The following is a 13886-nucleotide window of genomic DNA, read 5'->3' as shown; positions in this document are numbered from 1 at the left end:
GCTGGTGGTCCAAGAAAGCCTGCTACACTTTTCCCCCCTTTATTTAAGGTGTTTGAATGGCTGTAGCAATTACTCAGAAATTAAGAACACACGCCGCTCTTGAAGAGGACCCAAGTTGGGTTCCTAGCACTCTCAAGGCATGGCAATTCAGCCATCCACGGCTTCAGTCCCAGGGGATCTAAAGCCCTCTTCTGACCACTGAGTGCACCTGACATCCATGTGTTGCACACACGTGTAGGTAAGCAAAACACTTAATATTATATAAAATAAATGAACCTTTAGAAAAACAACAGCATGTGGCACATTCTTTTAATCTCGGCACTCAGGAGGTAGAGGCAGAAGGATCTCTGTGAAGCTGAAGAACCCCTGACATAGTGAGCGCCAGGCCAGCCAGGGCAACACAGCAGAACCTGTGTTGGGTTTGGGTTTCGATTTTTGTTTGTTTGTTTGTTTGTTTTAAAAAGATGGGGCTGGAGAGATGGCTCAGTGATTAAGAGTACTACTTGTTCTTCCAGAAGTTCTTAGTTCATAACCATCTGTAATGAGATCTGGTGCCCTGTCTGGCCTGCAGGCATGCATGAAGGCAGAATACTGTATACATAATAAATAAATCTTTTTTTTAAAAAAAGAAAGAGAAAAAGAAAGGGGCTGAAGAGATGGCCCAGTGGTTAAGAGCATTGACTGCTCTTCCAGAGGACTTGGGTTCAATTCCCAGCACCCACACGGCAGCTCACAACCATCTATAACTCCTGTTCCAGGAGATCTGACACCCTCACACAGACATATATGCAGATAAAACACCAGTGTATATAAAATACAAATACTTTTTTTTTTTAAAAAAAAAAAAGGAAAGAAAAAAAAGTCTGTGGGGACTTGTATGTTTGGATGTGTGGCCCCCAGTTGGTGGAACTATTTAGAAAGGATTAGGAGTTGTGGTGTTGGAGGAGGTGTGTCACTGGGGTGGGTTTTGAGGTCTCAGAAGACTGGCAGGATTCCCTGTGTGTTCAATGCCTCCTGCCTGTGGATCAAGATGTGAGCTGTCCCTGACACCAGGCTTTTGCTTCACCATCATGGACTCTAACCCTCTGAAACCCTAAGCCAAGTTACTCTTTTTAAAATTGCCGTGGTTGTGGTGTAACAGAAAGTTAGCTAAGATACCCACATACTTAAAAACTTTCCACTCCCAGAACTGAATAAAGTAACCAAGTCTGCTTTGGAAGAGTAAGATAGGAGGAGTGTACACAATTTTGAGACCAGCCTGGACTAAACAGTAATGCCTTGTCTCAGAAAATAATATAAAATTAATGATAAAGTTGCCATGTATTTCCTAGGCCAAGTTCCTCTCCTTTTGCGTTGTGTACTTTTTAAAAAGAGATTTATTGTGTACACAGTATTCCATCTGCATTTTTGCCTGCAGGCCAGAAGAGGGCACCAGATCTCATTACAGGTGGTTTCTGGGACTTGAACTTGTGAAGTCTAGAAAGAGCAGGCAGTGCCTGCTGAGCCATATCTCCAGCCCATGCTGTGTACTTCTTTATCCCCAGCCCCATCCTCTTCATACCCCAGAAAAACTTAGCCACAGTAGTCTGTGTGCCTTATAAAGAAACTCCTGACCAGACGATAGTGGCGCACACCTTTAAACCCAGCACTCGTGAGGCAGAGGCAGGCAGATCTCTGTGAGTTCGAGGCCAGCCTGGTCTACCAGAGCTAGTTCCAGGACAGCCAGGACTGTTACAAAGAGAAACCCTGTCTCAAAAAAAAAAACATTTATTTTTATGTGCATTGGTGTTTTGCATGTGTAAGGGTGTCCAGTCCCCTAAAACTGTAGTTATAGACAGCTGTGAGCTGCCATGTGGGTGTTGGGAATTGAACCTGGGTACTGGGGCAGAACAGTCAGTGTTCCTAACTGCTGAGCCATTTCTCCAGCCCCACATTTATTAAATTTATTAGTTACTTTCAAAATATTATTTTATGTGTATGAATGTTTTGTCTACATGTATGTCTGTGTACCAGGCCTGGTACCCAAAGAGGCCAGAAGAGTGCATCAGATCCCTTAGAAGTGAAGTGTCGGGTGACCGTGAGCTGCCATATGGGTGCTGGGACCTGAACCTGGGTCCTCTGCAAGAGCAACAAGTGTTCTTACCACAGAGCCGTCTCTCCAGATCCACCACCTTGTTTCTTTGGCACAGGGTTTCACTTTGTAGCAGGCTGTCAATACAAGGGTCCTCATCACCTCCCAGTGATGGGGATGGCCTCCTGTCCTTCAGTGAGCTAAGTAAGCACCCTACCCACGAGACCCTTATGTTAGTTTTGAGCTGGGATTTGTCTTATTATCTCTCAGAAGATTGGAATTGGCTTGGAAACAGAAGTCTCATCTGGCTCCCATCTTACTATTGGAGTTTAAAACGTTAGCATGGGGGTTGGAGAGATGGCTCAAAGGTTAAGAGCATTGCCTGCTCTTCCAAAGGTCCTGAGTTCAATTCCCAGCAACCACATGGTGGCTCACACCCATCTGCAATGATGTCTGGTGCCCTCTTCTGGCCTTCAGGCATACACATAGACAGAATATTGTATACATAATAAATAAATAAATATTTTTTAAAAAAAACCTTAGCATGGGACCTGATGCACAAGTAAAAACCTGCCCCCCACTTTTTTTAAAAAAAGAAAGGATACATCCATATGTATCCATATGTAGTCTTTTTTAATATTTATTTGTTTATTTATTTATTTATTATGTATACAATATTCTGTCTGTGTGTCTGCCTGTAGGCCAGAAGAGGGCACCAGACCCCATTACAGATGGTTGTGAGCCACCATGTGGTTGCTGGGAATTGAACTCAGGACCTTTGGAAGAGCAGGCAATGCTCTTAACTACCGAGCCATCTTTCCAGCCCTCCATATGTAGTCTTAGAGTAGTTCTTGAAATATGGGCAGCAACCAGGAAAGCTAAGATGTTGATAGTACCAGGAAATAGCAGCTTTTGACACTTAGGTTTTATTTTTAACTATGTTCATCTCGGTGTGTAGGTTTGTGCTTGAGTGCCAGTGTCCTTGGCGGTCATAGGAGGCCATTAGAGCCCCCTAGAGCTGGAGCTACAGTTAGGAACCCCCTGCTGTGGGCGCTAGGAACAGAGCTCAGGTCCTTTGTAAAAGCAACACAAATCCATCCAGTCATCTCCCTGGCTCCAATGTTTTGTTTTGTTTTTGAGTCAGGGTCTCACTATATAGACGCAGGCTGGCCTGGCACTTACTCTGTAACCAGGGTGGCCTTGGGCTCACAGGATCTCTTTCTTCTGCTCCTGAGTGCTCAGACGAAAGGTTTATGACACCATACCTGACTTTTATTTTATTTTTAAAACATCTTCTATGTATGTCTGTTTTTCAGGGATGTATTTCTTTGCACCACGTGTGTTCATGTGTTCCCAGCGTCAAGAGGCCAGAAGAAGGTGTTGGAACTGGAGTTAGAGCTGCCATATGGTTGCTGGAAACTGAACCTGGGTCCTCTGGAAGGGCAGCAGTGCTCGTAATCACAGAGCCAGCTCTTTAGCTTCATCCATCTCTTTCTTTCTTTCTTTCTTTCTTTCTTTCTTTCTTTCTTTCTTTCTTTCTTTCTTTCTTTCTTTTTCTTTCTTTTTTTATGACAGAGCTTCTTTTGTAGCTTTGGAGCCTGTCCTGGAACTAGCTCTTGAAGACCAGGCTGGCTCAAACTCACAGAGATCTGCCTGCCTCTGCCTCCCGAGTGCTGGGATTAAAGGCGTGCGCCACCACCGCCAGGCTTTCATCCATCTTTTTAATATTAAAATATTCCCTCACCTTTCACCCCAGAACTTGGGAGGCAGAGGCAGGAGGATGGCTGTGAGTTGAGTGAGACCTGCAGAGGGATACTCGGTCTCAAAAAGTCTTATAATTAAACCAGTGATTAGCTTAACAAATACAATTTTATTTTTATTTTAAGATTTTATTTCAAGTATATGAGTATTTTTCCTGTATGTATATCTGAGCACCACATATTTGTCTAGTGCTTGTAGGACTCTAACATACACTTTGGCCTCCAAGGGCACACACATGGGACACATACATACATGCAGGTAAAATATCCATACAATAAAATAAAATAAGTAAAGATTAAAATGCTGTGTAGTGAAATGGAATTTGGTAGATTAAAATTTTCCCAGAGGTTCATAAAATCATGAATGGGTACTAAATACATTCAAATTATAAGTTGGAAGGATCCAGGCATGGTAGTTCATACCTATAAACCCAGTGCTCAGAAGGCTGAGGTCAGAGACTTGTGAGTTCAAGACCATCCTTGACTGCATAGCAAGTTCAAGGCCACTTGGGCTACAAGAGACCTTATCTCAAAAAACAAACTAAATGGTAACATGTGCAGTGGGTTTTCAGGTTATAGAGTGTGAAAATTTTATTAATCCAGTCTCAAAGTTCACACTTCAATTAATTCTCCAACCCCAGCTTGGGATGGAATTGAGAACCACACACACTAAGCAAGCATTCTAGCACTGAGCCACTCCTTCTGGTGTCCAGCTGACTAACACAGCACCATTTGTTAAGATCTGAGACAGAAAGCAAAAAGGAGGCCGGAGAGATGGCTCAGCAGGCACTGCCTGCTCTTCTAGAGGTCCCAACTTCAATTCCCAGCAACCACATGGTGTCTCACAACCATCTGTAATGAGATCCGGTGCCCTCTTCTGGCCTGCAGGGACATAAGCAGGCAGACCACTGTATACTTAATAAATAAATACATTTTTAAAAAGAAAGAAAAAGCGGATCTCTGAGTTCGAGGCCAGCCTGGTCTACAAGAGCTAGTTTCAGGACAGGCTCTAGAAACTACAGGGAAACCCTGTCTCGAAAAAAAAACAAAACAAAACAAAAAAAAAACAAACAAAAAAAAAACAAAAAAAAAGGAAACAAAAAGGAATATCCTTATCTAAAACAGTTATTAAAACACTACTCTCTTTGCCAACTCTGTATTTTAAAAGCCTCAGATGGCACAACAAGGAGGGTGGAGGGCCAGCGAAAAAGGCTCCGTGGGTAAAGATGGCTGCTGCCTGTGCTACAGAGCCTGAGTTCAGTCTTGGGACCCATACGGTGGAAAGGGGAAGCTAATTTCCTCAGGCTGTTCTCTGACCCCCCCCCCCACATGAGCATGTGCCTGCAGGTATCCATTTACGTACACAATAAATTAATAAAGTTTTATTAAATGTGGGAGATTTTTTTGATTATTATTATTATTAGTTTTTGTTTTGCTTTGGGGGATTGTTTTGGTTTGGTTTTGGAGACAAGGTCTCTCTACATAGTCCTAGCTGTCCTGGAACTCACTACGTAGACCAGACTGGTCGTGTGTGCACCAGTCCCTGCCTCCAGAGTGCTGGGATTAAAGGCTTCAGCCAAGGGCATCACACCTCTTGAAACTAGAGTTATGGATGATTGTGAGACATCGTGTGGATGCTGGGAACTGAACCCACAGCCTCTGCAAGAACAAGTGCTCTTATCTGCTGAGCCATCTTTCCAGGGTTTCACTACCTTTTTAAAAAACCATAATTTCAAGCTGGGCATGATGGCGCACACCTCCAGGCACAGAATTCAGGCGGCAGAGACAGGTGGGTTCCCACGGGCTCCAGGCTGGCCTGGTCTATATAATTATTTCCATGCCTACTAGGGCTACATAGTGAGACCCTGTCTATAAAAGTGGGTGTGTGGGGCTGGGCAGTGGTGGCGCACACTTTTAATCCCAGCACTCAGGAGGCAAAGGCAGGCGGATCTCGCTGAGTTTGAGGCTAGCCTGATCTACAAGAGCTAGTTCCTAGGACTGATTGTTACACAGAGAAACTCTGTCTCAAAAAACCAAAAAAATAAAAATAAAAATAAATGGTGTGTGTGTGTGTTATATTAGTATGTTTTAATTTCTAATATAATAGATGTTAATACAGTGCTCACAGACAGTAGCTCCTGAGAGCTAGCTATGGCTCATTTGGCAAGAGCTCATTTGCCTCCCAAATGCTGGGATTAATGGCATGTGCCACTACATCTGGCTCTTGTAGTAGTTTGAGACCTTGTAGACAGAGCTGTTCTTTCTCTGGCAATTTCTAACCCTGCCTTTGTTGTAGAGCAGGTCACCACCCATTCAAGTTTTCTCAAATCTCTGCCTGTACCAGTACCACATTGTCTTAAATATCACCACAGCATAATCAGCCCTGCTCAGGCAGCTTGTTCTATCTTTCAACTGTGTTGGTCTTATGCCCTTTATTCCTGCATAACAATAGCAGGCCAAGAGCTGTCAAAGGGAGAATAGCTGTCTGCAAATGATGGCAGAACCTTGCTCCCAAATCCCAAAGGTCTCTAATTCACCTATAGGGGTCTGTCAGAGGCTCCAAACAGCATCCCTGTCTGTCACTGACATCTCAGGTACCATGCGGTCTACTGGATCATATGGTCCAAGTGGCAGAGAAGCCTGCAGAGCAGCCTGGAAGAGCCTTCTGCTCCAGGCGCCAGAAAGCTAGCAGCTTTCTGTGTCACTTGGTCTATGGGCCGGAGAATACACCCAAGCGAGGAATGTGCTGCCTCCAGACTCCAAAGAGGCCACTAAGTCTTGTTCTTTTTCTCTCTGTGGTGTTGGGAGCCAGGTGCAATCACACCCTTTGCTGCAGGAGGGGTATCCCTGCATGCCCACACCACTGGACTCTTGTTCTTTTTCTCTCTGTGGTGTTGGGGGCCAGGTGCAATCACACTCTTTGCTGCAGGAGGGGTATCCCTGCATGCCCACACCACTGGACTCTTGTTCTTTTTCTCTCTGTGGTGTTGGGGGCCAGGTGCAATCACACCCTTTACTGCAGGAGGGGTATCCCTGCATGCCCACACCACTGGACTCTTGTTCTTTTTCTCTCTGTGGTGTTGGGGGCCAGGTGCAATCACACTCTTTACTGCAGGAGGGGTATCCCCGCATGCCCACACCACTGGACTCCTAAGAATTTCACTGAGACAGAAGGCCTTGAATTTTGGTTCGATTAACTTCCCAGCCTCTGATGTGCATGTGCGTTACCAATGAGTTCAGAGTGGTTGCTACCTTCTGCTCACTTGGTCCAATCAGCATAACATCATCAATGTAGTACACCAGTGTGATATTTCATGGAAGAGACAGATGAGCAAAATCTCTTCTAAGTTATGACACAGGGCAGGAGAGTTAATACATCCTTAAGGGAAAACTGTAAGTGGTAGCCAGTTGTTCCTGTTGGTCCGTATGGAGAGGTACCGAGCAAAGGACATTTGCTAGGATCAGTAGCTGTATACCAGGTACCAGAAGGTGCATTAATCTGCCCAAGTGAGGGCACCACATTTGGTATAGCAGCTACAGCCAGAGTCACTGCCTGATTAAGCCTTCAACAGTCAACTGTCATTCTCTACCCTCCGTCTTCTGTTCCAGCCCGATAGGAGAGTTAAAGGAAGATGTGGGAGCCACCACCCCTGCATCTTTTGAGTCCTTGATAGTGACACTGATTTTTGCAGTCCCTCCTGGTCCTCCTGGGTGTGGTTTTATTTTTGGCTCACTATTTTCTGGCAGAGGCGACACCAGTGGCTTCCATTTGTCCTTTCCAACCCTAACAGCCTTCACTGTAGCGATCAGGAACTAATGAGTAAATTCTGTCAGTTTCTAAGTATATCCCAAATATACATCTAGGAAATGACTACAGGATTTCAGGGATCCACTGGACCTACTGGGAGTCAGAATTCAGCCAAAACTCCATTAATAATAAATAACCTGACCTCCATATGCTTTAGCTGGAGGGTCACAATGTTGCTTGAGATCTCGTTGAACCAGTATCCAACAGACCCTAGGAAGTCTGATCGCTTCCTTTCCCTCCAGTGTAGTTACCCTTATAAAAGGCCATAGGTCCTTCTGGGGAAGGACTGGAGAAAGGCTAACAGCAAAACTCTTAGGTATTTCAGCAAGGGGAACCTGGGCTTTCATTCAAGGAGTTCTCGGTCTGGGTCTGAAAGTTGGCTCACAGGCTTGGATTCCCTCTTGCCACCATTCAACGATGCCTTTTTGGTTTGTTTCATTTGAGAATTTTCTGAGTGGCAACCCCAAGGTCTGGCAAAAGGAAAAGGGAGACAACAAAGCTCTTCTAATGTGCTGGTATCTCTCGCCATTTTATGCCTTATAGGATTTGTGAAGGGGTGTGTCTTCTGGGCTTTGCTATTGTGGAGGATTAGGTTTTACAAGTACTCACTCTAGCATTGTGATACCTGAGCCTTGAAATCCCTTCATCAACACTAAGACAAGAGCCGGGCGGTGGTGGTGCACGCCTTTAATCCCAGCACTCGGGAGGCAGAGGCAGGCGGATCTCTGTGAGTTCGAGACCAGCCTGGTCTACAAGAGCTAGCTCCAGGACAGGCTCTAAAGCTGCAGAGAAACCCTGTCTCGAAAAACAAAAAACCAAACCAAACCAAACCAAAAAACACTAAGACAAGGAATACCAGGCATCTCCAGCTCCTTTTTTAGTGGGCCACTTTGATAAATGTTTTAGCCAACCATTCACGCAAGCTTTTACACTTTTTTTTTTTTTTTGAGGCCGTGTTTCTCTGTGTAGCCCTGGCTGCCCTGGAACTACTCTGTAGATCCGCCAGCCTCTGCCTCCCAAGAAGAGCTCCTCTAAGAGTGTGCAACAGTGGCCAGACCAGAGGCCTCGTGTGTCTGTGTGTGCATTTCCATCTGTAAAGTGGAGTTCTAACTCTAACGTGCACCCTGCATTGTGGGTGCAGACCAGAGGAAAGTGCTTAGCACACAGTCAGTCAGGCCAGGAGTGTTAGAGCACTTCACGTACAAGTCCCTGGTGCCTGCTGAGGGTCCTAAGAGGTATATATTCTTAGTTGTATCTAAGCATGTGTACCGTATGTGTGCTTGTGGACATCAGAAGGATCAGACCCCCTAGAACTGTAGTCACAGGGGTTGTAAGCCACCATATGGGAGCTGGAAACGGAAGTTGGGTCCTGTGCAAGACCAAGTGGTCTTTACCATGGAACCATTTTCCCGGCCCCTTAATTTTGAGACAGGGTTTTACCATGTAGAACAGACTGAACTGGCTAATCAATCCTCCTGCCCCAGCTTCCCACATGCTGAAATTCTAGGCCTGCAAGACAGTCAAGTCTAGATTTCTGGGACTCATATACTATACTATACCCTACTTTTTGTCCCCCAATTGAATGACACCACTCTTATCTTTCCAAGAAATCTTAATTTCTTTATTGTTTGACTTTTTGACTCAACATTTTTTTAAACTTTTTGTTTTTTTCTGAAACGTTCTTATGAGCCTTTTGTTTTGTTCTCGTTAAATGCACTCGACCCAAAATTGGTTTGGCATATCGAAAAGGAGACCGAGGAAAGAAGGGGATAGGTTATGGGAGCAGGGAGGCCCAAATGGACAGAGAAATTGAGAAGGGGGGGGGGGAGAAACACAGAGACAGCAAAAGGGACACAAAAAAAGAAGGTGGATAGTTAGAAAAACCCAAAAGGGAAAAAAATGCAGAGGAAAAAGAATGAGCAAGATTTAGGAGCAAATGAATTCAGGAGCCCAAGGAAGGGAGTAGGAGGAGACCAAGACCCTTCTTTGTACCGTCCCCGCTGGGGTGGGGGCGTCAAGGCACCAGGTCTGGTTAGGGTAGGGGACACCTGGGCTCTCTGGGTGGCTTTGCGCTGGATTGCAGTGGAACCAGCCCCACTTGGGGACCAGCCATGTAGCTGAGGCCTGGGGTTTACTCTGTGCTAGTGATGCCAGCTAGAGTAGGAACCAAAGGCCCTGCTGCACCACATCCTCTGCCGTCCATCGCCCACATCTGGAAAAGGGCCGTGCAGGGAATGAGGGAGCAGGACTCCTGTGCCTCCAATCCCAGAGGACCTCTTCGCCCGCCCTTTCTCCCAGGTTTATTGATGTCTGATGGGCCTCAGGCCTGGGCTGAGTTAAGTCCTCTGCTTCCTGGGCCAGTCACTCCACAGAACCGCACAGGTCCAGCAGTTAGGCAAGGGCCACAAGCCATTTCCTACTCTGTGCCTGCCTTGGCAAGACTACCCATCCTCTCTCCTATCTAGACTTCACCCTTGGTCTTCCGGCAAGATAGGCTAAAACACACTACCAGAAAAAACCAGAGATGGAATAAACCCTGCCTTTTCACATCTGTTCCCCTTCATGGGGCAAACCATTATCTTTGGTCTGGCCCCTTTCCCCCCACATTGATGGGGACAAGCCAGTCCCAGCTCCCCAAAAGGGAGAGGGCTTTCTAGCAGCAAAAAGGGTCCTCCTCGCCACGGATTCATCTCCTGCTCAGCACCTTCCTAGAGCCCCTCCCTCAAAACCCAAAGAAGTTCATGGCAGCAGCAAGCTGAGACCCGAGGATGCTTGAAAACTCATGGCACTTGTGAGGAAGGAGGCAGGGAAAAAACAGGGTGAAGTCAGCAGAGGTGATTCCATCTCCGGAAGATGGCAGCAGAGTTAATGCTATCCCCCCAAAAACTGGGGGAGGGCAGGCCAGGCTGAAGGGCCAGAGGTGCTAGGCAGACACCTTAAGCCTGGCAGAGGGCTTGGGGTGAGGGGTAAGGGAAAGGGACCTCTCACCTTTGTTCCCCCTCTCCCTCAGAAAGACCTCACCACTGCCATCCTGCCCTCAGCCACAGGGACCATTCCCCGCCCTCCACTCCTTTCCCTTGCCCTTCTCGGGATGGGACGCCTCCTCCTGCCTGCCGTGAGTCCTGAAGTGATATACGAGAAGCAGGAACTCAAAGGGGTAGTGCAGCCATCTCGGCAAAAGCATCTTTGGGTGTGAGGGTGTCTCCTGGCCAGCGGGGCAGGCAGTGAGGTACACGCCCCAGGAGGGCGGACTGATGCAGGACCGACAGAGCAGAGGTGACGGGACCGGTGCCGGGAAGGACAGGTTCTTTGTTTCGCTGTTGCTCTCTGGAGTGTAAAAGCGGCTCTGGCGGCTGCCCGCCCTGGCTGGGATGTACAATACAGGAAGTCCTGGTTGCCAGGGCTGGCCGCTGCTGTTCCGGAGAAAGTCCGGGCTGGCCTGGGCTGCAGGTGCCCGGTGGCTTCAAGTGATGAGATTTTCTTTTCTTACTTTTTTTTTTGTCTTTTTTTTTTCCTTTTCCGTTTTGTTGAAATATTTACAGCAATAGGGGAGGAAGAGAGAGGGGTAAGAGAACCCCCTAGGGAAAGATCCAAACCCAGGACCCACTCCTCAGGGAGCCCCAGACCCCAAATCTGCTCCCCAGATAGCCCAGCCCACAGGACTGGGAACTGCCCAGATATGGCCACCCCAGTGGGTTAGGGGCCCTGCGGGGAGTTGTGCTTCATCGGGAGTCACCCCAAGGGAGGGGGTCATTGGGTGCACTCTGAGGGTTGAGGGGCAGGCTTGCTTGGGAGACAAGGACCGATAGCAAGGGAGAAAGGAGCTTAAGAGAAAGTTCCTTGATAACCACCAGCCCCCACTGCCCATCCCCAGGCCTCGGCCTGCCTGTGGTGCAAGGCCCAGTCTCCAGGGCACAAGGAACCGTAGCAGGGAGGATCCTGTCCATCTGTCCCGCTGCCCCACTGCTCCCCTCCAGTAGATGGGGAGGAGCAGCTGATAAACTGGATCCTGCAAGGCTTTGGCCACCTCAAAAGCGGCAACCCCCTAAAATCCTAGGGAAGCCTTATCCCTTGCTCTTCCTCCACAGGCAGGGAGAGTCAGAAGTTGGTCACACCTACCAGCTTCTCCCCTACTCCCAGGGCCCAAGTGCTTTTCCTCATTGCACTCCCCTAGAGAGGCTGGGGCCTGTGGCTGGTGGAAACCCTGTCTACTAACCCTGGCACCTGGGGCCCAGGTCGGAGCCCCCGAGGGGACTGTGGGGCCCACGGGCTGAGGGGCACCTGGAGAGAGTGGCCCACCAGCCACTGCCTCCGTCAGTCTCTGCTCCCACCAGAGCCCCTCCTGGGTTCCCTCCCTGGCCAGGCCCCCGGCCTCTGGTCCATGAGGCCCCTCAGAGACTGGTGACCAACTGCATCTGCCCGTCCCCATCGGGCCCTGGCCCCTCGAGACTGGGGGCTGCCAGGTAGCCCTCATGGCTGGGCCGCCGCACCTGGTAGTAGCCCTGTAGGGGATTCCGAGCCACCAGGGCCGGTGGGCGGGAGGTGTAGTAGATTTCTGGGGGCCCAGAGGGGGCAGGTGGGGGTGGGGGCAGGGCCTCATTAGGCCCTTCGGGGCTGCTGTCCGGGTAGGAGGACGAGTCCCGCAGGTTGGCCCCGCTGGCATAGAGGGAGTCCCGGCCGGGAGGTGAGGAGAGGGGCCGACTGGTGGCCCCATCCTCTGCCGTGCAGCTCTCCGACTCATCCAGATCACTCTGGTACAGCACCGACTGGGCCCGGGGCAGCAGCAGTGGCTCCTCCAGGGCCTTGTAGAGAAGTTCAATCTCTGCCCGGTCAGCACCCCCAGGCCCGCCGGCCTCGTCCTCACTGACCCCTGGCACGGGTGGCGCAGGAGGCTCCGGTGGAGGCCCTTTGGCGCCCCCACTGGCGCCCCGCAGGTTGTTGTGCACCAGCTCTGAGATGATCATCTTCTCAAAGGCGGCAGCATCGGCCAGGTTCCGACCTCTGGGTGGCTCGGGACCCCCATCCCCTGGAGGGAAATCCCCGCTTCTCAAAGAGTAGCTGTTGTTGAAGTTGCCGTTAAGGGGCAGGGTGTCCATGCCACAGGCTTCCCGGCCTCCCAAGGGGTGCTCTGCAGGGCAGAGGGGGCAGTAAGGATGGGCCTGGTCACGTGGTAGACAAAGGGCGCACAGAGGTCTGTGCCAGAGCCTCCAGTCTCTCTTTCCTCTCTCTCTCCTGTTGGGTAGGTCTGCCTGCCGCCTAGCACGGCCCACAGAGCACTGAGTATAAGGGCCAGTTCACCCAGGTACACTGACTAGGCTTGGACCCCCACTTTCATTCCCTACCTGAAAGTCCTCACCTGGCTGCCATGCCAGAGCCTGTGGGAAAGGACACCCTAAGTTTCCAGTCCCTATGAAGCTACAGGAGAAGGGTCTGCCTTTGTCCCCCTCCCCGCTTTGGAAGTGCTTCCAGGAGACAGTGGTACTTACTGGGTTCCCTGTAGCTTCCTGTAGATGCCAGCCCGCAAGAGAAGACAAGACAAGAGTGAGCTAAGCAGAGGCCCCTCAGGACCTGCCCTTGGGGCCTCCCGACCTGGGACTCTGCTCTTCCCTGGCATCCAGCCAGCCCAAGGGTCCTCACCTGGGGAGTTGAAGACTGGGGGCGAGGAAGGATTGAAGCCCACAGACTCTGCAATGAGCGTATTGTATGGGCTAGTGCCCCCACGGGGTTGTAGCACGGGGTTGGTCAGTAGATGATTCCCCATGGTACCTGCCCAAGGGAAGGATCAGAGGTTACAAGGCAGCCTAGAGACTTGGGACAAGGAGCTTCTGAGAGAGGACCCAGGGCTGGGGAGACCTCACCTCGGTTCAGGGTGGGGGTGCTGTTGACGTCACCTGCCATAAAGGAGGACTCTGTCTGTTTCCTCACGGTGTCGTTCCACATCCTCCGGATTCGGCTCTGGGGACACAGCCCAAACATGAGGGGATCTCTAGCACCGCCCTCCTGCCTCTTGGCCCCAGAGAAACATGCTGGATATGCCTTCCCTGCTTGGGTACCTGGGTCCCCGTGTAGTATCGGGTGTTACTTCGCATGGCTGAGGTCTTGAGGGAGCCGTGAGTGCCCCCAGGTGGGGAGCGGATGCAGCAGTAGGAGTGACGCAGGCACTTGCTGTACTCCTTGTGCACCTGTGCAAGGGGGGACAGGCAGCTGACAGTGGGTACCTGCACCTTCCCCATCAGTCATTCTCGGA

General features: G+C 49.6%; 1 protein-coding gene across 4 annotated transcripts in view; it reads right to left on the bottom strand.

Annotated features, from left to right (window-relative positions):
• Nucleotides 1–9323: 9323 nt before the first annotated feature.
• Nucleotides 9324–13886, bottom strand: part of Adgrl1 (adhesion G protein-coupled receptor L1) — a 41563-nt gene continuing 37000 nt past the window's right edge. For 3 of the 4 annotated variants that reach the window (XM_038312540.2, XM_038312541.2, XM_038312543.2), the window contains 5 exons: nucleotides 13693–13821; nucleotides 13498–13594; nucleotides 13277–13405; nucleotides 13126–13143; nucleotides 9324–12767 (listed from right to left, as the gene is read on the bottom strand). In XM_038312540.2, coding sequence (XP_038168468.1) covers nucleotides 12031–12767; nucleotides 13126–13143; nucleotides 13277–13405; nucleotides 13498–13594; nucleotides 13693–13821 — 1110 coding nt within the window. In that variant the 3' untranslated portion in view covers nucleotides 9324–12030. The remainder of the gene's footprint in view (nucleotides 12768–13125; nucleotides 13144–13276; nucleotides 13406–13497; nucleotides 13595–13692; nucleotides 13822–13886) is intronic. The other variant, XM_038312542.2, reaches the window with a different exon arrangement.

This window comes from Arvicola amphibius, chromosome 15, assembly GCF_903992535.2.
Source record: "Arvicola amphibius chromosome 15, mArvAmp1.2, whole genome shotgun sequence".
Classification (NCBI taxonomy): Eukaryota; Metazoa; Chordata; class Mammalia; order Rodentia; family Cricetidae; genus Arvicola; species Arvicola amphibius.
Note: the sequence above shows the minus strand (reverse complement) of the source record. Positions and strands in the feature narration are given on the sequence as shown.